The sequence below is a fragment of the Tenrec ecaudatus genome, chromosome 6 (assembly GCF_050624435.1).
Source record: "Tenrec ecaudatus isolate mTenEca1 chromosome 6, mTenEca1.hap1, whole genome shotgun sequence".
Taxonomy (NCBI): domain Eukaryota; kingdom Metazoa; phylum Chordata; class Mammalia; order Afrosoricida; family Tenrecidae; genus Tenrec; species Tenrec ecaudatus.
The window spans coordinates 60,679,452-60,701,338 of NC_134535.1; the positions used below are offsets into that span (position 1 = coordinate 60,679,452).

General features: G+C 39.9%; 1 protein-coding gene across 2 annotated transcripts in view; it reads right to left on the bottom strand.

The window, feature by feature from the left end:
* Nucleotides 1–937: 937 nt before the first annotated feature.
* The window catches only part of RAB3IP (RAB3A interacting protein), a 53,217-nt gene continuing 32,267 nt past the window's right edge, over nucleotides 938–21,887 (bottom strand). For both annotated transcript variants that reach the window (XM_075551288.1, XM_075551287.1), the window contains 5 exons: nucleotides 20,713–20,841; nucleotides 12,478–12,590; nucleotides 3,888–3,987; nucleotides 3,733–3,802; nucleotides 938–1,296 (listed from right to left, as the gene is read on the bottom strand). In XM_075551288.1, coding sequence (XP_075407403.1) covers nucleotides 1,214–1,296; nucleotides 3,733–3,802; nucleotides 3,888–3,987; nucleotides 12,478–12,590; nucleotides 20,713–20,841 — 495 coding nt within the window. In that variant the 3' untranslated portion in view covers nucleotides 938–1,213. The remainder of the gene's footprint in view (nucleotides 1,297–3,732; nucleotides 3,803–3,887; nucleotides 3,988–12,477; nucleotides 12,591–20,712; nucleotides 20,842–21,887) is intronic.

Below are 21,887 nucleotides of genomic sequence, written 5' to 3' on the forward strand. Positions count from 1 at the left end.
AGAACCCTGCTCTACACCACGCTCTACCTGTTTATTCAACAATACAAAGGAGTCTCTTCAATTAGTGAGCAGAATAATTAGACCAGTAACTTTCAAATGTTTTTACACAAACATATAAAATCAATAAGAATAGAGTCAATGTATGGAATCCTCTCAACACTGTTGGTGAAACTGTAAATATGCGCAGCCACCCTAGCAAGTGGCATGATGCTTCTCAAACAACTGGGAATAGCAATACTATGCCCCTCCCTTCACAGGTGTACACGTCAAGTAGGCGCCATGGCACGAAGCTATATGCACACCCATGCTCATTCCAACGCGCTTTGTAATAGCAAGATGAAAACACCTAAATGCTTATCCATGGAAGAGTGGATTGGTACACCCCGGCACATACACACAAGGAATGCTATGTCTCACTGAAGAATAACGACGAAGTCATGAAGCCCCTCATGGCATGGATGGGCTGAGTGAAGGTAGTCAACCATAAAAGGACACTGCTAATAATGAAAAATCAATACAGACATTTTTCACACCAAAAGAAACAGGCTTTGGTAATAAGGTGGGAGGGGAGGGGCAGGAAGAGGAAGTCACAGGTTAGAGGACAGGCAGGTATTAACTGGGGTGAAGGAGTAGCTAGTATTTCACATGGAGAAGAAAAACGGTGAGAGCGAGCAGGGCAAGCTATTTGGAGGTTTGGTAAGTAGGTTAAGTTGTTGAATATAAAATTGATGATCTGAAATGTAAACCCATACCTAATTTTAAAAAAAGGGGGGGGGAATCTAGAGACAGGTTGAAGTTTGAGTCCTGCTTGTCCAACATATTTCCTTGTCTCTCAAAGGTTGCCGCCGTTTGAAAATTCCGATATAAAATTTAGCTGGCCCTAGATGGCAAGTCAGAAGTAAAATAAAAAGCAAAACCACATTCAATCTAATGTGTATTTATTTAGCTTTTTGCTTGGGGGTGTTTTTTTGCAACTATAAATTACAATCACTAGTGCAGCTGTAGTTCTTCTCTATGTGTTCCACTGCAGAATAAGCAAGCACAGCACAGGTGAGCTTAACACAAATCACAGTACTTCCCAGTGTAATTTTCAAGAGAGTGAAAAAGTCTTGGGCCCACCACTCCTTGGAATAAATATCAAGTAGCCATAAAAATATTCAGCACTTTCCAGTTCTTCAGGGAGGTTCATGCACATTCCCAGGCAGAGAGAGCATCAGAGTTCCTCTTTGAAATATCCCAGCTTTGCCAATGACATCTCTTTTCTCAACTGCATAACTTCCCAAAACATCTGATCAACTATACAGATAGAAGAGAGAGATAAAACATAAAATAAATACCATCTTAATCATTTTAACCATTTGCAATGAAAACGTAACATCAACTGAAATACCAACTGAGCATTTCCTAATGACGCACCTAATGCCAGACACGACAGATAATTCACACGCACTTTCCGGTGTACTGTGAGTATCCCAGTTTTGTCAATAAATCAGCATTGATGCAGCTTTATAAGAACTATTTGTTAGTTACATCAATGACTAAAGCCCACAAGAAGGTAGACATTTGAGTGTCCCTTGTAAATGTCAATGCTGTTAACTTCATAAATTATTACATTCAAAATTAAATTATTCCAAAGTTTATTCTTTAACTCATGGATCTTCTTAATCTCGTTTGCTGTATCTAACCATCTCAATCTTCATTAACACTAGCAGAAAGTGAGTGGAAAAAAGGGAATACAAAAGTTAATCCAGAAAACTTGGTCACATTGTTCGTAATATTAAGGAAAGGATTTTGTGTATGGCTAAATTGCAAAGAAGAGAGAGTGTAAATAATGATCTGTGAATTTCAACAGCTCTAAATATAAATGGGAAAAAGTTGGCTCTGTTTCACAGAATAAAAAGTAGTTATGTGAAATACAGGATCAGATCAGATTGTTTTGGATCAGTGGTTCTCAACCAGTGGCGATAAAGACCCCAGGGTGTACTGGGCAATCCGGGTGACATTTTCGGTTGTCTGTCACACGTAGGGGCATCTAGTGAGGTAAAGGCAGGGATGGTAGCACCAAATGTCAACAGAGGTGAGCTGGAGAAACTGGCTTCGGATTTAAACCTGTTGCAGCCACGTCAATTCCAACTCATCTAGACCCTACAGGAGCGGGAACTGCCCCCAGGGTCTCCCAGACTGCACTTGTGTGAAAGCACACTGCCCCATTCTTCTTCCGTGGAGCACGGGTGGGTTCGGAAGGTCAAGCTCTGGTCTGCTGCCAAGTGTTTAACCCCCGAGGCACAAGCACTCCTTCCCTCCAGATTGAGCTGCCCCCAGTCCTTTTTGACACATGGCACAGGTCACGAGCATTTCAAATTACATTCATTTTTATTTACTGCAAACCCACAAAGTATGCGAAGTATACCATTTTTGGTATTTGTGAAAGAACTGAAGACAATTCCACTGTCATCATCACCTCCTCCATTATCACTCATGATGCTTGCTCATTTGCATAAATTTATCTTTCAGTCTTCTCGGCAATAACTTTTTAATTTAGTAAGAAAAACAAGTTTGACTACCTAGGCTCACAGAAAGCATCTGTTTTCCCAATTTAAATTGCACTACTCATAAACAAGTAATCAGAAATACTCTTCTCTTAAAGCCATAAAACTGCTTATAATATAGCTTTTAATAAGACTTTTAAAAGCAAGACTAATCTTAGATTGTGCAGTCTCTTGAAATTCAACATAAAATAAAGACAGAATTCTTCTTTATTCATTATGGGAGTCTATGGATGTATGATGGTTTTCAACATACTAGAGCTCAAGAAAGTCTAAACCAAGTTTTTATCAGCATGACTAATATTCCCACAGAATTTTAACATTCATTTAGTTTACCTGGTTAAAGGTAGCACAGCCAAGTGTCACCTAGTGTTTATGTGTAAGAATATAATCCTATTTTCAGTGGCTAAATACATATACATACGAATACCTGCACGCATGCACACTCGCAAACATATAAACACTTTCAGTGGCTAAAAGGAGAAGAAAACCACTGATAACTTATAATACGAAGTTGACACAAACCTAGTCCTAGTCCATCTAGTACTTGCTCGTTCTGTTCTTAAACAATCACGTGTACTCAAGAAACTGCTTTGGGGCTGTCTGGCCATGTCAACTTTTATGACATTTGGCTATAAAACCATCAGTAATCATAAAAGACTATTTAAAAAAATGAAAACACTTGCATGAGGCTGGCTCTCCTGGACATATCATCTGCATGTTTCTGCTGATTTAGAATACAGTAGTAATCTTTAATCCATTCAGAATTATCCTCATGATTGCTTTACTAATTCACACGTGAAAGTAGAAAATACAGAAAAAAATGTATTGTTAGCTCCTTTGTGGCTTCCACCAATTAAAAAATCTGACTACTTCTAAACTGTGCTCACTTTCTATTTTTAGAGTAAATTTAAGAATGAGTCTATACTCTCGTTATACTGATCATCTGGTTTATCATATAACCTCCATAGAATTAAAATTATCCCTGCCTAAAATTAAAATCAGAGTAAAGTTACACAGATAGAGAGAATATATAATACGGTTATTTATAAGAGAGATAATTTGCTCACAAATTCTCCGCATATTTTGTTATAACTATAAGTGCATCTCTATAACTGCAACAATGACGTTTATTTGCATTATCACTGAACTGCTTACGTATTTATAATGAATTAAGAACACTCACCATCCTGCTGTTTTACCAGTCCCTGCTGAATATATCGAATGTAAGTAAAAAAGTTACATACAGACGTGATCTAGACCAAAAGAAAAAATGTTCTCATTACTCAAATGGCTCTTATGAAAATGAGCTATATCAAAGAGAATGGCTGAGTCACTTACCCTGTATCTGCAAAAAGGAGAGATGTAGTAATAGTTGCTTGTGTCCCCCAATTTAATTCTGTGTTTACAGGACTTACTCTGTCCAGTGAGAGCACATTTTCTGTGAATTAATGATAGATTTTAGTTTTGGACTACATTCTGTTTATTCATCCAGTCAGACAAAAATTATTTAAGAACCTATTACCAGGCACTATTCTAGATGTAGAGCTAATAGCAAACATTTTTCCCATATCGATCCTATAATCTAGATGCTAATACCATAATATTAACCGTATTTTTAGAAATACAAACTAGATGGTTTACATATCGTCTGACTTTGGCCAAATAACTCTGAAATATTTCCATTGTTGTCATCATTAGACTAAGAATACAAAATACTGAAAATTGTGGGGTGTTTTTGTTTTTGAAAATTGTGTTTTTCTGACAGACTTTTAAGTACTTAATTGATAATTTTAAGAGGAAGATAAAAGTTTATATTACTAATCAGTTAAGAAGTACAGCACAGGTGACACAGTGACAACAGGGGAAAGTGATTTAATTCTGTCTTATCTAGTTAAAATAAACTGACCACTTCTAAGTCTCGGGGGTTTCAAATCGTTCATGGGCAGTTTTCATTGCCTTTTAAATGCAATTTCTCTGCGACTTTTTGCAGTATCTGCTGGTTTGTTTGGGTCTCATTTTTTTCTCCTGGGTTGTCCGGACTGTTGGCTTTTTCCTTTCTTTTTTCAGTCCCCAACAGTTTTACTGGCAGGTAATGTACATCATGTACTTCGATAATCCAATCATTTAATCATACAATGAAGAATTGTACAATCACCCCACATCAATTTTGGAGCATCTCCCCCTTCCCCATGGTCAAATCAGCTTTAGAATGAGGTGTGCAGTCACAATCCGTTCTAGTGCTCCCCCTCCATTATGTGCTCCCCAAACCCCCTTTCCCTATCACCCACCCCTGTATGCCTATCACCCCTTGTTTCAGTTATTATACATCCACTCCTCTTGTCAGTACATTTTTTAAAGACCCCCTCCGATCAGCTCTCAGGTTTCCATTAGAACTTCAACTGCCTTCTTAGCTGAAAATAGCCTAATGCTGACTGCTCAAGTCTTAAAACACAGTCACTGAAGGCTTGCAGGGACAGGCTATAGATGGGAGGGGTTTCCATTCATTTGTTTGTTGTTATGGTTAGGTGCCACCGAGTCTACTTCAACTCATTAGCAAGCTGATGTACAACAGGACAAAACACTGCCAGTATGGTCCTCCACCATCCCCCCAATTATTGCTGTTTGGGCCCACTGGTATAACCACTGGTCGATCCATCTCATTAATGGGTCTTTCTCTTTTTTTATTGACCCTCTATGTCACCAAGCATGATGCCCTTTCTCCAGGGACTGTTCCCTCCTGATACTATGTCCAAAGGACCTGGGCAAAGTCTCGCCATCCTTGTTTCCAAGGAGCACTCTGGCTGTACTTCTTTTAAGACAGTTTTTGTGTTCATTTTTCTGATAGTCCATGGTACAATTAACATTCTTAGCCAACACCAAGATTCAAAATCATCAATTCTTCTTTAGTCTTCCTTATACATTGTCCAACATAAGAGGTGATTGAAAAGACTATGACCTGAATCAGTCACACTTTAGTCCTCAGGGTGACATCTCTGCTTTTTCACATCTTAAAGAAAAGTCTTTCGCAGCAGATTTGACCAATGCTGTAACTCATTTCATTTCAGGATTGCTGCTTTCATGGGTGTTAATTTATAGATTCAAGTTGAACAAAATTCCTTGACATCAATCTTTTCTCAGTTTATCATACTGCTCCTTATTGGTTCAGTTTTCAGAATTTTTGTTCTCTTTGTTGAGTTGTAATCCATACTAAAGGTTGCATTCTTTGCTTTGGTCTGTATCAGTGAGTACTTCAAGTCGTCTTCTTTCAGCAAGCAAGGTGTGCTACCTGGACAACAAGGTTGTTCAATGCGTCTTCCTCTAATCCTGATGCTTCAATTTAATTCATACAATCCAGTTTCTTCTTTGCTCAGCGTTCAGTCTGAGGAGGTATGGTGAGTGAACACACCCTGATGGACACCTTTCTGGATGGAACCACACACTCTGCCTTTGCTCTACTTACAGGACTGTCTTTTGGTCTACGCACAGGTTCAGCATGAGCACAGTACATATTCTGGAATTCCATCTTTACCAAACTATGATTTTCTATTATCCACAGGGTCAAACGCTTGTGTAGAGTGAATAAAACAAATGTACATATTTCTCTGTATTGTTTTCAGTCATCTGACATTCGCATTAATATCCCTCATTCTATGACCTCTTATGACTCCAACTTGATTCTGATGCTTTTTTCTTGGTGAGCTAGTGCTGTAAGAATTTTTGAATTATCCTCTACAAAATATCGCTTTCTTTTTTTTAAAACCGTTATTAGGGACTCATACAACTCTTTTATCATAATCCATACATGTACATACATCAATTGTATAAAACACATTCTTTGCCCTCATCATTTTCAAAGCCTTTGCTCTCCACTTAAGCCCTTTACATCAAGTCCTCTTTTTTCTCCTCCCTCCCCACTCGCCCCTCCCTCATGAGCCCTTGATATTTTATAAATTGTTATTTTGTCATATCTTGCCCTATCCGGCATCTCCCTTCACCCCCTTTTCTGTTGTCCATCCCCCAGAGAGGAGGTCACGTGTAGATCCTTGTAATCGGTTCCCCCTTTCCAACCCACTCACCCTCTACCCTCCCAGAATCACCCTCACACCCCTGGTCCTGAAGGTATCGTCCACCCTGTATTCCCTGTACCTCCAGCTCTTATCTGCACCAGTGTACATCCTTTGCTCTATCCAGACTTGCAAGGTAGAATTCAGATCATGATAGTGGGTGGGGGGGAGGGAAGCATTTAGGAACTGGGGGAAAGCTGTATTCTTCATCGGTGCTACGTCGTACCCTGGCTGACTCATCTCCTTCCTTAGACCTCTCTGTGAGGATATCTCCAGTAGTATTATTCAGTAATTTCCATTCTTTCATACCATCTTTAAAGTGGGTACACATACAATCTCTTCTATTTGGTTAAGGCGCCCTGGTGGCATAATGGGTTACACATTGAGCTGCTAACTGCAAGGTGAGTGATTCAAACCCATCATCTACTCTGTGAGAGAAAGATGAGGTTTTCTCCTCTGGGAAAGTGTTATTGCCGTCTTGGAAACCGACAGTTCTATTCTGTCCTGTAGGGTAGCAATAAGTCAAAACTGACTCGATGGCAGTGAGTTTTGGTTCCAGTTAGTTGGCCAAGCAGCTGTCTTCCAAATTTCTTGGCATGGATGAGTGAGCACATCCAGTATTCTATTCATTTGTTGAAACATCTCAATTTGTATTCTGTCGATGCCTGGGGTCTGTTTTTCTCCAATATCTTCAGTGCAGTTTGGACTTCTTCCTCCAGCATTGTTGGTTCCTGATCATATGTTGCCTCCTACGACAGCTATCAACTAATTATTTTGGTACAGTGACTGTGTATATTCTTTCTGTCTTCTTTTGATGTTTCTTGCATCATTCAATAGTTTGCCAATAAAAACTTCAATATTACAACTCAAGTCTGGAATCTGTTAATTGCTTTAGTTTGGAAATTGCTGCGTGTGTTCTTCATTTTTGTTTTTAACTCTAGATGATAATACTTTACTCTGTCTTCCTGATCTACCCTTAGAACTTTGCTCAGTTCTTTTTCATCATTGGCTACTCTACATTCAAGAGTCTCTTCTGACATTCATTTTGGTCTCTTTTTTTCCTGTAATGACTTTTGGGGGGCTTTGTATATAATATCCTTGATGTTATCCCACATCTGATCTTTGATTATCCATGTTCAATGAATATAATCTATTCTTGAGACAGACTCTAAATTCAGGTGGGATATACTCAAGGTCAGATATACTTTGGCTCTCTTGAGCTTCTTAAATTTTCCTCAGCTTCAAATTGAACCTGGATATGCACAATTGATGGTCTGTTCCAAGAGTTAGCCCTGGCCTTGTTCTGATACCAAGTTTCTTTATCATCTCTTTCCACTTGATTTGATCCCTAAAGTTCATCTGGTGAGGTCTACATATAGGCAGTCACCATTTATGCTGCTGAAAAAAAGGGATGCATATTTACAATAAATAAGTCATTGGTCTGTCAAGATTCTATATGCAATCTATGACATCATTATCACCTATTCTTTTTCGTTTTAAAATCATTTTATTAGGGGCTCATACAACTCTTATCACAATCTGTACATACATCAATTGTGTAAAGCACATTTCTACCTATTCTGTTTTATTTCCAACTTTCACGATCCAGCTACCAGTAATTATCAATGCATCTCGACCAATTTCAGCCTGAAGAAGTTGGTAAAAATTTTCCAGTTCTTCACCTTTGGTATTAGAGGTTGGTGCATAAATTTGACCAGTAGTCATATTAACTTGTTTTCTTTGTGGGCATAATGATATTATCCTATCACTGATAACACTATGCATATCCAGCTAGACCTTGAAATGTTCTTGCTATAATGAACGCCATGCCTCTCTGCTTCAGTATAATGTTGACAAACCATCCATTCTATTTGCATATTGTAAAACCTAAAATCTGCTATTAAGAGTTTCTGACTGCGGTTGGACTACAATCCTCTTGTAGGCACATGCCTGGCACATAGTAGGTAGTTAATGAGTGCTGATCCAGTGATGGCTAGAGTTCAACACAACCTCTACTCCCTGTCATTGTAAACTAGCATAGATTTCACCCTCCTAAACTAGGAGTTGAATTCAACACAACCTCTACTCCCTATCATTGTAAAACTAGCATGGATTTCACCCTCCTAAACTAGTTGAATTCAACACAACCTCTACTCCCTGTCATTGTGAAACTAGCATGGATTTCACCCTCCTAAACTAGGAGTTGAGTTCAACACAACCTCTACTCCCTGTCATTGTAAACTACCATAGATTTCACCCTCCTAAACTAGGAGTTGAGTTCAACACAACCTCTACTCCCTGTCATTGTAAAACTAGCATAGCTCTAAGTAAAACGAGTCATTGTAAATTATATAAGTGTATTTTATAAAACATTAAAACTACAGCTATACTTGTAAATAGTACAAAATATGATACAAATTTCCTCTGCATGCAAGAACAAAAAAAATGTGTATTTAAAACATGATAATTTGAGGGATGGCAGTACAAATCATGAAAGTATTCTATCTCCTTTAAATAAAAGAAAATTTGCCCTGCTGTTCCTCTATTAGCAAAGTCTTTAATGATTTGTAGCAATATGTAAAAGTACTAATAACTTGCTTAGAGGGGAAAAGAAATTTAACAAAAATGAAGACAAGTATTGGAAGTACTTAGAATTTCCAAAAGCATCATTTAAACAAAAGGAAAAATCAACTTGTACCCTTCGCCTCTGGCAAAAGCTACACCTATGTGCTAACAACTAAGTTTGAAAGGTTCTGTCAGTTCACAATTCTGAGAATTGCTTTGAGGAAGCTACAGTTAAGTTCTTCAGAAGTTGAATTCCTTTCTAACAGATTTTTAAATGTTCATATACGATGAACCTCATTTAGCCTACATTTATTTAAGAATTGGAACTAAGACACAGGCTGGCTTTATAAATCAGTATATTGTGATGTACTGATTTTATTAGTATTCATTTCTATTGATTAAGACATTCTTAAACATTGCTTTGGGAATTAAGCAATTTGTAACTAATGTCAAGATCTTTGTAGTTTGGTGGAAGATATGTAATGTTAGTCTGAAATGTCATCACGTCCATCAAGGTACTGGCTGTCTTCTCATATTTTGCATATAAGTTCTCTCAATTGTATGCCTTTATTAATTGTTCAATTTTGGAGTAATGCCCATCTAAGAAATAGTTTTTATTAAAAAAAATCAAACAACACCCTTAAAATTTTTTTAAAGTGTTGCTAATATTATTTCATTCATAACGCTTTATATTAACTGGTCATATTCAACTTATCTTACTTGAGTGAGGAGTCAATGCTAAAATTCTTGACTGACAACTCCAATATTGTTTTACCATGCTATCCTTCTGTAATTTCTCTTTGTAGCTCTAGACTCAAGATTTCAAGTTTTTGCCTAACATCTTCACTGGGGATGTAAACATGCATACACCTAGACCCATTATTTCCTTCCCCAAACCAGAGCCCTTCCTAGTAATTGTCAAATCATTTCAAATCATTCTATCAGTCATCACTCTTTTTTTTAATAAATCATTTTATTGGGTACTCTCACAACATTCCATTCATCAATTGTATAAAGCATATTTGTACATATGTTGTCACCATCATGTTCTAAACATTTACTTTCTACTTGAGCCCTTGGTATCAGGTCCTTCCATCAGTCATCTCTTAACACCTTTCTCTTTGACCAACCCATCATTCAACCCCAATCTCATCATCTTCTACTTTTGAGTCTTAAGGATTGTCACATCTCTCCTTTCCTCTCACCATTCTGTGAACTAATTGTTTTTCTGTGTCTAGGCCTTCAGACATACATGTTCCCTCCTGTTTAGAATAAACTTTGATTGGGCAGGCAGACTATTCTTTCTATGGCCCAAATTTATCCATGCTTCAGAATCCCGATCAGATCTCCCTCTCTGTAAGAAGAGTCTCTGGTCACTTCACTTGGGATGATCTTCTGTTCCTCACACTCCAGCCTTCACTGGACCATTCAGTGCGTCATTACCTTCATTAACCAGTCCACAAAAACTGTGGCCAGCTCCCACATTTCACGAAAGAGGTCATCTTCCTCCAGTTAGTCCTCTACAATGTGGACACCAACAAGGCACTCTGGGGCTTCTGCTCCTGTTCCCACGATCTCCTTACGCTGTATACATTGTTCCCTAAATCAACCCTACATAGTTGCTTTCCTGAACTACTATAAATTCACTGCAGCTGACAGCCGATTAGTCATCACTTTTTGCACCTGCATAATAAATGTGACAAACACATACAATGCAAATACAAATTTACAACTTCTGTCCTGGAAATCACCTTTCAGCCAAATGACAAACCAGCCTGTAGAGAGAACACTAACACTTGTGAGGAAGGTAAAGACCCAGAGAACAGCACTTGCCCCACCAGAGCTCGAAAGGCAGGCAGGGCAAGAACCAAGGACGAATGGAAGGGGGAACCTAAGGAGGAAGCAGGGTAGGTGCTGTTGTCAGGGGATCGCAACAACATCATGAAACCAAAAATGCATCAACTATCGAGTGAAATGTGAATTTTCCCTACAAACTTTCAAACGACAATAACTTTTTTAATTAGAATTCTACAATGAACATTTTGAGATGCTGTACTTAAAATAAGGTATAACATAGACATTAAAAGACAAAAACTGCTTTAATTTCATTTCTCCTGTATTAGGGTAAAGGGGAAGGATAAAAACACTCGTGTGCTTGTTGAAGGAGTTGAACTAAGAATTTAAATTTCTTCCCCCACATTCAGAGGCCACTGTGCTCTACAGGTGAGCCACAGGTTAGGGTGAAAGTGGACACAACTCCAGCTGCATATGGCCTCCCAGGACAAACACATGACTAGGTACCTCCACAGCATTCCATGACCGTGCTAAGAGGAGGGTGATATGCACGACAGCAAAGAACTAGAGACTTCTTCAACAGGCTTTATCACTCACCTACTGGTTAATCTCAGCCTACACAACTGACCCATCCTGCCCACAAAATGACCGACAAAAGTCAAATATTGCTATGCGCAATCTTGCCTTTCTCATCCTCTCTACTGACCAAGTATAACCACTCACGTAGCTCTCTCAAAAGCTTTCTGAGTTACCGTTTAAACAGAGGCAAAACCTTTCGATGCCCAAGGTGTGTTTTGTTTGATTTTATAAATATATATATATATTTTAATTAAAATATCATTTTATTGGGGGTTCTTACAACACTTATTACAATCCATACATCAATTGCATCAGGCATAGTTTCACCTTGTTTTAGGAATTGTGGATTTCAGTCTTTCCTCCTCCTAGGCCTTACTGAAAATAAGGTTGCTGAGCTATGAAACGTGGGGGTCTTACCTCTGAAGGTTTATAACTTCAGCCAAATCTCTCTCACAGATGGCAGAGAGACTGATTACTTAGCCAAGTGAGAATCTTTTATAACGATAGTAAGAAAGATGAAAAATCATGTCCTTTTAGTACCGTTTTCATGCCTCCCAAACTTTTAAATAAAATTTTTCCCCAAAATTATTTCTGAAGGTAGACTTCAAGAAGAAATATTTTTGAGAGAAACACAATACACACAGCTGTTCATGCATGTTTAAAAGACAAACAAAATATTCATGACCTGCCAATGGGTCACAACGTGATTAAAAAAAAAGTTTCTACCACCCAGCTTCATTTCATGTAAGTAGATTTTCACAAGTGAAAAAGGGCTCTCTCAATGTTAAGTCTGAAATGTTACATCCCATATGATCTGGGGACTTGTCTTTGGGCTGCAAACTGAGGAGAAACCAGGAAAACTAACTGGCAAATGAGAGAAGTTTGAAACCCAGCATCTTTCACGAGTCAGGAATTTTAAAACTCACTTTGGTCCTCCACATTCAGCTGCTGAAGCTCTCACAAAGCGAACAGGCTGCAAGCCCACCGGCTCAATGCTGAGAGTGTTGTTTTCCACCGCTGCGAGAACAGCTGAAGCCAACTTAAAAACAAACAAAGAAGGTGTTAGGTGCTATGCTGGCAGAAACATACCAAAACTGTTTTATACTGTAAATTCTTTATTTTTTAAGTCATTTTATTTGGGGCTTGTACAACTCATCACAATCCATACAAACATCCATTGTATCAAGCACATTTGTACATTTGTTGCTATCATCATTTTCAAAACATTTTCTTTCTACTTGAGCCCGTGGTATCAGCTCATTTTTCTGCTCCCTCATGAAGCCTTGATAATTCATAAATTATTACTTTTTTATGTCTTACACTGACCGAAGTCTCCATTCACCCACTTTTCTGTTGTCCATCCCCCTGGGAGGGGGTTATATGTAGATCATTGTGAGCAGTTCCCCCTTTCTATCCCACCTCCCCTTCCCCTCTTGGTATCCTTATTCTCAATATTGGTCCTAAGGGGCTTATCTGTCCTGGATTTCCTGTGGTTCCAGCTCTTCTCTGTACCCATTTTCACGGTCTGGTCTAGCCAGATTTGTAAGGTAGAATTCGGGTCATGATAGTGGGCAGAGGTGTCGGGGGTGGGGATGGGTACCATTAAAAACACAGAGGAAAGTTGTATGTTTCAACAGTTCTATACTGCACCCTGACTGGCTCATCTCTTCCTTGTGACCCTTTTGTAAGGGGATGTCTAATTTTCTACCGATGGGTTTGGATCTCCACTCTACACTGCCCCCTCATTCACAATGGTATGATTTTTTTTTGTTCTGGGTCTTTGATGCCTGATATTTGATCCTTTTGACACCTCATGATCACACAGGCTGGCGTGGTTCTTCCATGTGACCTTTGTTGCTTCTCAGCTAGATGGCCACTTGTTTATCTTCAAGCATTTAAGACTTCAGACGCTATATCTTTTGATAGCCGGACACCATCAGCTTTCTTCACATTTGCTTATGCACCCACTTTGTCTTCAGCGATATTGTCAGAAAGGTGAGCATAATGGAATGTCATGCTATTAAAACAAAGTGTTCCTGCACTGAGGGAGTACTTAAGTAGAGGCCCAATGTCTATCTGCTACCTTAATATAAGGTGACCAGATGTCCCGATTTTTAACAATCTTTCCCACATGCTGCAGCATTTTAAAAAGTCCCGACTTTTGGAAAGAACGCATGACAAGCTAGGGTACACGGTTTTTGGCTGCCATGTGGCTATTTCGCTGGGATATGAGTTTTATCAATGGTGTCCCGCTTGTGTCCCGCTTTACCAATGTTAAAATCTGGTCACCCTACCTTAATACTAAACCTACAAATATATACACATAGATCTATTTACTCATCATCATAGACATATATTTACATATGTACATGCCTGTATTTAGACCTCTATAAATGCCCTTTGACTCCGAGTTCTTTCCTCTATTTCCTTGAACTATCATCTGGCCCCACTATCATGTTCGAGTTTCAGTAATTCCTCTCAATTACACTGCCCTTCATCAAGCCCTACCAGGCATTTTACACTTTCGCGCCATTGATTTTTGATCACTGTTGTTCCCTTGTCCCTTTGTTAACACACACACACACACACACACACACACACACACACGTCCTTCCTGTGTCCCGCTGGAACCACTGGTCTATTGTTTTCTCCTCTGGATTGTTTTTATCCCCCAAACCTTATCTAGATAGACATAAAGAGACAATAACAAGCACAAAAACAGAGCAAAACAAAACAACAAAAGCAAAATAACAAACCAAAAAAGAAAACAAAAAGGCTATAAATCAGTGGTTCTCAACCTTCCTAATGCCACCATCTTTTAATGCAGTTCCTCATGTTGTGGTGATCCCCACAACCATTAATTAATTTCGTTGCAATTTCATAACTGTAATTTTGCTACTGTTACAAATCGGGCAACCCCTGTGAAAGGGTCCTTTGACCCCCCTCCCAAAGGGGTCGCAACACACAGGTTGAGAACCACTGCTATAAATAGTTGAAGGTATGTTTGCTGACCTTGAAGAATGTTTTCTGGTGGAGTCTGATGGGGTGCCACCCTGGCCCCAAAGTCTATTTTTGGTATTCCCTGGGAAGTTCATTGCTTTGTTCCCCTTGCTGCTCTGTTGCACACCCTTAGCCTTTCGCCCCAGGAAAGTTCATATTTTAAAGTTACACTTCCCCAACAAAAAATGTAAGACTCTTGGTTAATGCAAACACTGTTAGTTAAGACCATCCAATTATAGCTAACTAAATTTTTATTATTATCTGGCAGGAGATTAAAAGCATCAATTCAAGGACTTCTGGGAAGATGGCGACTGAACACCACATACCAGAGGGGCTCCGTAGAATTCAGCCCAGGAGAGTTGCTTAGAGAGAAATTCAACACTGCTAGAATGCAGGAGGAGCATCATAAAGATAAGTAGGCACAGAACTATGGGGTTTTGAAGGGCTGGAGGCTTTTGGCTTACCTCAGTGGAGGCTGGCTGGGGCTTGACCTTGGCCCACCACTGTCTCGGCCAGAGCTGGGACCATTTGGAGCCTGTAGGGTGGATTGATCTCAACACAGCCACAGTTTGCACCACCAGCCTCAACTCAGGGACTGGACCTTTGCAGCTCCACAGGCAGAGACCAGGGTTCAGCTACATTGTTGCTCTTGTTTCCATCTCCTCTCTGTACCCTCCTCAGTGTTGGAGGGCTGCGCAGGGGCCTTTTCTCAACACTGCCACCTCAGAGCAGGGACTAAACCCTTGCAGCTACACTGGCGGGGATCGGGACTCAGCTACATTTTTACGTTTGTTTCCATCTCTTCACTATATCTCCCCCTCACCTGCCCTCCACAGGCTTAGCGGGCTTGCTTTTTAACCTTTTTTTTCCTCCTCTTTGTCTCTTTTTTGGTCTCTCACACACTACTGCTAACCTCCAGACCACTCCCCTTAGCCTAGGGCATTTACACCTGTGCCACACCCAGGTAGGTGAGGATCACCCTGTGTAGCTGGCCTGAGGCTGGTGAAGGCCCTGCTGACCTCCACCAGGGGATACTCTGTTCAACATCTTACAGGGGAATTCCTGCCTGTGTGCCTGGGGTCCTAAGGTAGCTTGGCCAACACCCCTCAATGTTCCAAGCTGCTGCAGGAACCTCTGCCCAACCTCCGCAACACCAAAGCAGGCAACCCACCAGCCTTCTAGGTCACTTCCCTGAGAGGGAAGCCACAGGAGGATAAAGTGGTAGGTTAATTCCATAGTGAAATAAGCTGTAGGCAGTTCAAAGAAGCATTCCTACAAATCTCCCAGAGAGAGCGAGTGCTCTTCGACTCCATGGAAAATGGCACCTGGCTCATCTAAAACAATTCAACGCAAACAGCCATCAGCCCCAACAACCTCAACAAAAACACGGGAGAAACAAAAGGCAATGGCAGAAGATATCCTGAACATAATGACATGCATAGAGAAAGCAGACATTGAGCTGCCAGAAAAGGAAATTTTCAGAATGCTACTAGGAGTCATATAGGCTATGAGGGAAACAATACAGGAAAAGGATGAAATGATAGAAGAGGTAAAAGCCATAAACCAAAGGGAAATACAGGAGCTTAGGGAGGAGATAACAAAAACCAGTAGCAGACTCACGGACCTCGAGAAGCCACTGGAGGAATCAGAGAACCGCATCAGTGACTTGGAGGACAAAAATCTACACAGATCATCAGAAAAGCTGAAGAAAACTTAAGAGCTATGTCTGATGCTATGAAGTGGAACAACATTAGAATTACTGGCTTACCGGAGGAAGACACAACAAAGAAGTCATCTGCAACAATAGTGAGAGAATTCTTGGAGGAAAACTTACCAAGCTTAATGGATGAAAACCAGGCAACAATCAGGAGGCTGAAAGAACACCCACTAGACTGGATCCCAAGAAGAAGTCACCAAGGCACATAATAGTTAAATTATCCAACTTTAAGGAAAAGGAGAAAATCATGAGAGCAGCTAGGGAAAAACAAGCAATCACATATAAAAATTCCCAAATAAGAATATGCTCAGACCTATCAGCAGAAACTATGAAGAAGCAAGAGTGGAGTAACATATTCCAAAAATTGAAGGAAAACAACGCAAACCCAAGAATACTCTACCCAGCCAAATTATCGATCAAGATAGATGGAGAAGTAAGAGTCTTCCCAGACAAGGAAAAACTCAAAGAATACGTTAGAAGAAACCCAGCCCTACAATAGATCCTTGCCAACCGAGTATGGGCAGAAGAATAACACTCACCAAGCATAAATAAGAGACCACCACATAGAACAACCTCACTCAGAGGGAAACAAAGAGAAAACAGACTTCAAGATAGCATTGACTTAAAGATAGAAAGAATTCAAAGGTTGCTGAGGTAAGCTTTAAAAAAAAGGCTAAAAGGGCATAGGGAAAACGCTACGGTATACAAATATTCCTGGGGTGAGGACCAGGTAATATGGCAGGGACCAGACCAAAAACAGGGATACACATGGTAGACAACTAAAAAGGAGGTGGGGAAAGGGGGAAAAAAAATAATAAAGCAAAGGGTAGTGGGGGTACAAGGCACTAAACCATCCAAGGGGAGGGTATTGTTTGTGTCTCTACAGGGAGAGAGGGACCAAACTTCAACCCGATGCTCCAAGATGTGAATGCAATATGCCGGCATGGAGTAGGGAACCAGTGGAGAGGTCTGGGGGGCCAGCCCCTGCCTCAACTACTAAGTAGATATTTGCCCCTCTCATCAGAAGAATTCATTTCAAAGGACGGCATTGAATCTACAGTTCCGGAAGAGGGACATATCTGATGGGAGCACACGGGAGCAGATGAAGGGGAAGGAGAGAGTGGAGCACATCATGGCCCACGAGGCCAGGAGGTCGATGTTCCCAATTAGAACAGCCAGTCAACAGAGAAGACCACATGGCCAGCCCCACTATGAGACATGACACCCCTCACTGACCCATAGCCTTATAGGGGACAACATCAGAGACACAGTGTGGGAATTGCACCTGATCGGATCCCACCACATTGAGGCAAAATATTAAGGTACAACAGAAAAGCAAGGGAGTGGAGCGGCAAGGTCCCCAGGGAATGCTGAAGGTGGACTTTGGGGCCATGGCATGGTGCCCCAACAGACTGGACTGGAAAACACTCCTAAAGAAAAACAAACGTGAACTAACTACAAGCTTTTCTTTCATGTGTTTTTTTTGTCATTGGTTTGTTGTTGTTGTTGTTTTGTTGTATAGTGTTGCTTGGTTTTGCTCTGTCTTGGTTTTGTGCATATTATCTCTGCAGGTATGTCTAAATAAGATAGGCTGAATGAACAATTGGAGGAGAGAACAACTGGACTGACAGTTCCACGGGGACATGACAGAGGGGGAGGTGGGGGAAAGGTAGTGGTGTGAATAAACCCAGGGACAAGGGAAAAACAAGCAATCCAAATCGGTGGTGAGGAGGTTGTGGGAGGCCTGGTTGGGCATGATCAGGGGTAATGTAACTAAGAGGAATTGCTGAAATCCTGGTGGGGACTGAGTATGATAGTGGGACAGGAGGGAAGTCAAAGGAAATAGAGGAAAGAGCTAGAAGGCAAAGGGCATTTATAGAGGTCTAGATAAAGACATGTACATATGCAAATATATTTATACACAAGGTTGGGGAAATAGATCTATGTGCATATATTAATAGGTTTAGTATTAAGGTAGCAGAAGGACATTGGGCCTCCACTCAAGTACTCCCTCAATGCAAGAATACTTTCTTCTATTAAATTGGCATTCTATGATACTCACCTTCCTGACACAATCGCTGAAGACAAAGAGGGTGAACAAGTAAATGTGATGAAGAAAGCTGATGATGCCCAGCTATCCAAAGATATAGTGTCTGGGGTCTTAAAGGCTTCAAGGTAAACAAGCGTCCATCTCGCTCAGAAGCAATAAAGCCCACATGGAAGAAGCACACCACCCAGTGCGATCACAAGTTGTCAAGGGATCAGGTATCAGGCATCATCAGAACAAAAACTCCTACCATAGTGAATGAGGGGGTGAATGCAGAGTGGAGACTCAAAGCCCATTTGTAGGCCACTGGACATTCCCTTACAGAAGGGTCACGGGGAGGAGATGAGCCAGTCAGGGTGCAATGTAGCAACAATGAAAACTACAACTTTCCTCTATTTCCTAAATGCTTCCTCCCCCTTTCCCCCCACCCCCACTGTCATGACCCGAATCCTATCTTGCAAGTCTGGCTAGACCAGAGGATGCACACTGGTACAGATGGGAACTGGAAACACAGAGAATCCAGGGAGGATGATCCCCTCAGGACCAGTGATGAGTGGCAATACTGGGAGGGTGGGTTGGAAAGGGGGAATCGATTTCAAGGATCTACATGTGACCTCCTCCCTGGGGGACAGACAAAAGAAAAGTAGGTGAAGGGAGACGTGAGACAGAGCAAGATATAACAAAATAATACTTTATAAATTATCAAGGGTTCATGAGGGAGGGGGTTGTGGGGAGGGAGGGGAAAAAATGAGGACCTGATACCAGGGGCTTGGGTGGAGAGCAAATGTTTTAAGAATGATGAGGACAATGAATGTACAGATGTGCTTTACACAATTGATGTATGTATGGATTGTGATGAGTTGCATGAGCCCCTAATAAAATGATTTTTTTTAAAAAACTAAGAGACAGACATCAATTACAGGCAACCCCGAGTTACAATAAATTCAAGTTACTAACAACAACAAAAAAGCATCAATTCTAGTCTATGTTCACTTTTTACCTATAATTAATGTTTGTTGCTAATGCCACTCCAAAATGAATATGCTAATATTTTGTTTTGCTATATTTACATAATATTCCATGGTATTGGTCATTTGTTAAACAGCAATACATAGCTATGTATGTGTATTTATAAACTTGTATTAATAAATTTACACAAGAATGGGTCTCCCCAACACTAAATACCCAGATGGAAGTGGTAGCACTGATTAATGATAAGCAAGATATAAAAGAGGAATAACTTCTTTACAGTCTGGCAACATTGCTAATGCTGACTGGCCTTCATAAAACCAGGCACAGAGCTATAATGAATAACATAACTGTCTATCTGTCAAATATTTCACTGTTCATCTCAACTTCTCCTTACAAACAATGTTGCAATTAGGTCCTCAAAAGAATTAACATAGCACCCTCAGCATTAAGCATCTAAGTACTATTTATTTTTTAAGACCTTGTAGGCAAGCTTTAATTCATAAATAAAATTTAAATTATGGCCTAACAGGAGCCCTGGTGGTACAGGGGGTTACACATTGGCCTGCTAACCACAGAGTCAGCCATTTGAAACCAGCAGCCATGCTGCAGGAGAAAGATGAGGCTTTCTGTTCCCATAAAGAGTTACAGCCTCAGAAACCACAGAGACGATTCTAGTCTATCCTATAGGGTCATAATGAGTGAAAAGCCACTCAACAGCAGGGGGTCTGATTTGTACTTTTTAAAAAAATGTAAAGCTATTTAACCAGCTTCATTTTCTCCTCATAACAACTTATGTCAGAAGAAAAGGCATTGTTTATCCTGTTTTAAAGGTGAATAAATATGATTTTTAAATCACAAAATGATCAACCAAATGCCTATAACACAAGTGTAGAGTGCACAGAACTTTCATTACACTGAATTTTTTACTAAGAATCAAGCCCCAATAAGCACTGAAAACTTCAATCCAATGTTATACACATTTTAGTGTAAATGGTTCTCTGTGCAAATAAGATATTCCATAATTGAATGTCTATAAATTTTCATCTTAATTATGGGATAGAAAATGATAAAAGGTGATACTGTATAATAACTTTTTAATGTAAAACTCAAACCCACTGCCATAGAGTTGACTGACTTAACAGAAACTCTACAGAGACAGAAGTACCCACCAAGAAGTGCCCAATGGAAGTCTTTACGCAAGAAAGCTGCCGCTCTTTGTCCCTGCGGGCCAGGGAACTTGAACCACTTACCTTCTGGTTAGTAGACAAGGGCTTTGGTCACCAGGCATTCATTATTTACCTAAGAGATCTTAAATTATGTAGTATGACAGTAAAAGGTACAGAAATAATTCTAATACATTCCTTTTAAAGTGAAATATATACACACACACACACACACACACACACACACGTAAATGTATATTACCTCACTTTTTGAGAATGTTAAACATGGAAAGATATCTTCCTGATAGATTTTGTCTAAGAAAGGGCAAGTTCTGTCCATTATCGGCTCATCCTTCCAAGATCTAAATTCATTATACATAGACAAGTCAGCCTACAAGAAAAAACAAAAGACAGACACAAAAAACTTAGCACAAAACATAAAACCACGTGGCAAAACCAAAGCCTAGATTAACCGTTTCTGAAAAATAAATGTTCTTCATTTTAAATAAATAATTAATACCTGGAAAGTTATTAACTGACTATCATACATGGTAGCAATTTTTATTTTAAAGCAATCAAACTTATTCTCCCAAATATGCTGGCTCTTCTCTTACAATACCTGTGCTACTATTCTGAATATAAAACAGGCTGTCTTTTCTGAGAAAGTCAGTAAATTAGAACCAAGTTAATAAAGTTCAATGTTAGAATAAACTCTGACCAACTAAATTCTGAAGCCTTGTTTGGGGGTCAAAAATGACACTACTTGTTTTGTTACTACCTGAAGCTTCTTCCTAAAAAAACTGCCAAAATGTTTCGTTAATACGTAGTTAATAATCTTGTGTTCCATGTAAAAATTTAAGTCAACACGTTTTCCTTAAAAACTGCCAAAATGTTTAATATACCTGTAGCAAGCCTAAAATAAGCATAATATAGCCTAAAAAATTGATCATTAAAATATAACATTTGCTGAGAACTTTTTTTGCCACACTATCTACCTACCACCCAGTAACTGCCACCTGAATTAATAACAACCCATTGTCGTCACTCACTATTCACGCCCCCATTTGTCTCTCGCTTTTCCATGGAATAAAGTTTCCCCAGAACTTTTCCATACAGGACCTCACTCTAGCTCAATGCAAGCTGCTGAAATGCAAAGTCACGCCTTCACCCACCTCCAACCAAACACTGATTATCCTCCCTCCTGCTCCTGCAGCTATAAACAAGACCCCCCGGCACTGAAAACAACTATGCCCTGGAAGACAGTTTAATAAGATGTGCAGGCAGTCTACATAAATGTTAACAAAGGCCTACTATCCCAGTGTCCCTACAGACTTTAAGGTGTGCAGTAACAATCTCAATATAAATCTTTGCCATCCCAATCCATAAATTCCTTGAATCAAAGCTAAAGACAAAAGGGTAAAGAATATTAGCAGAGAA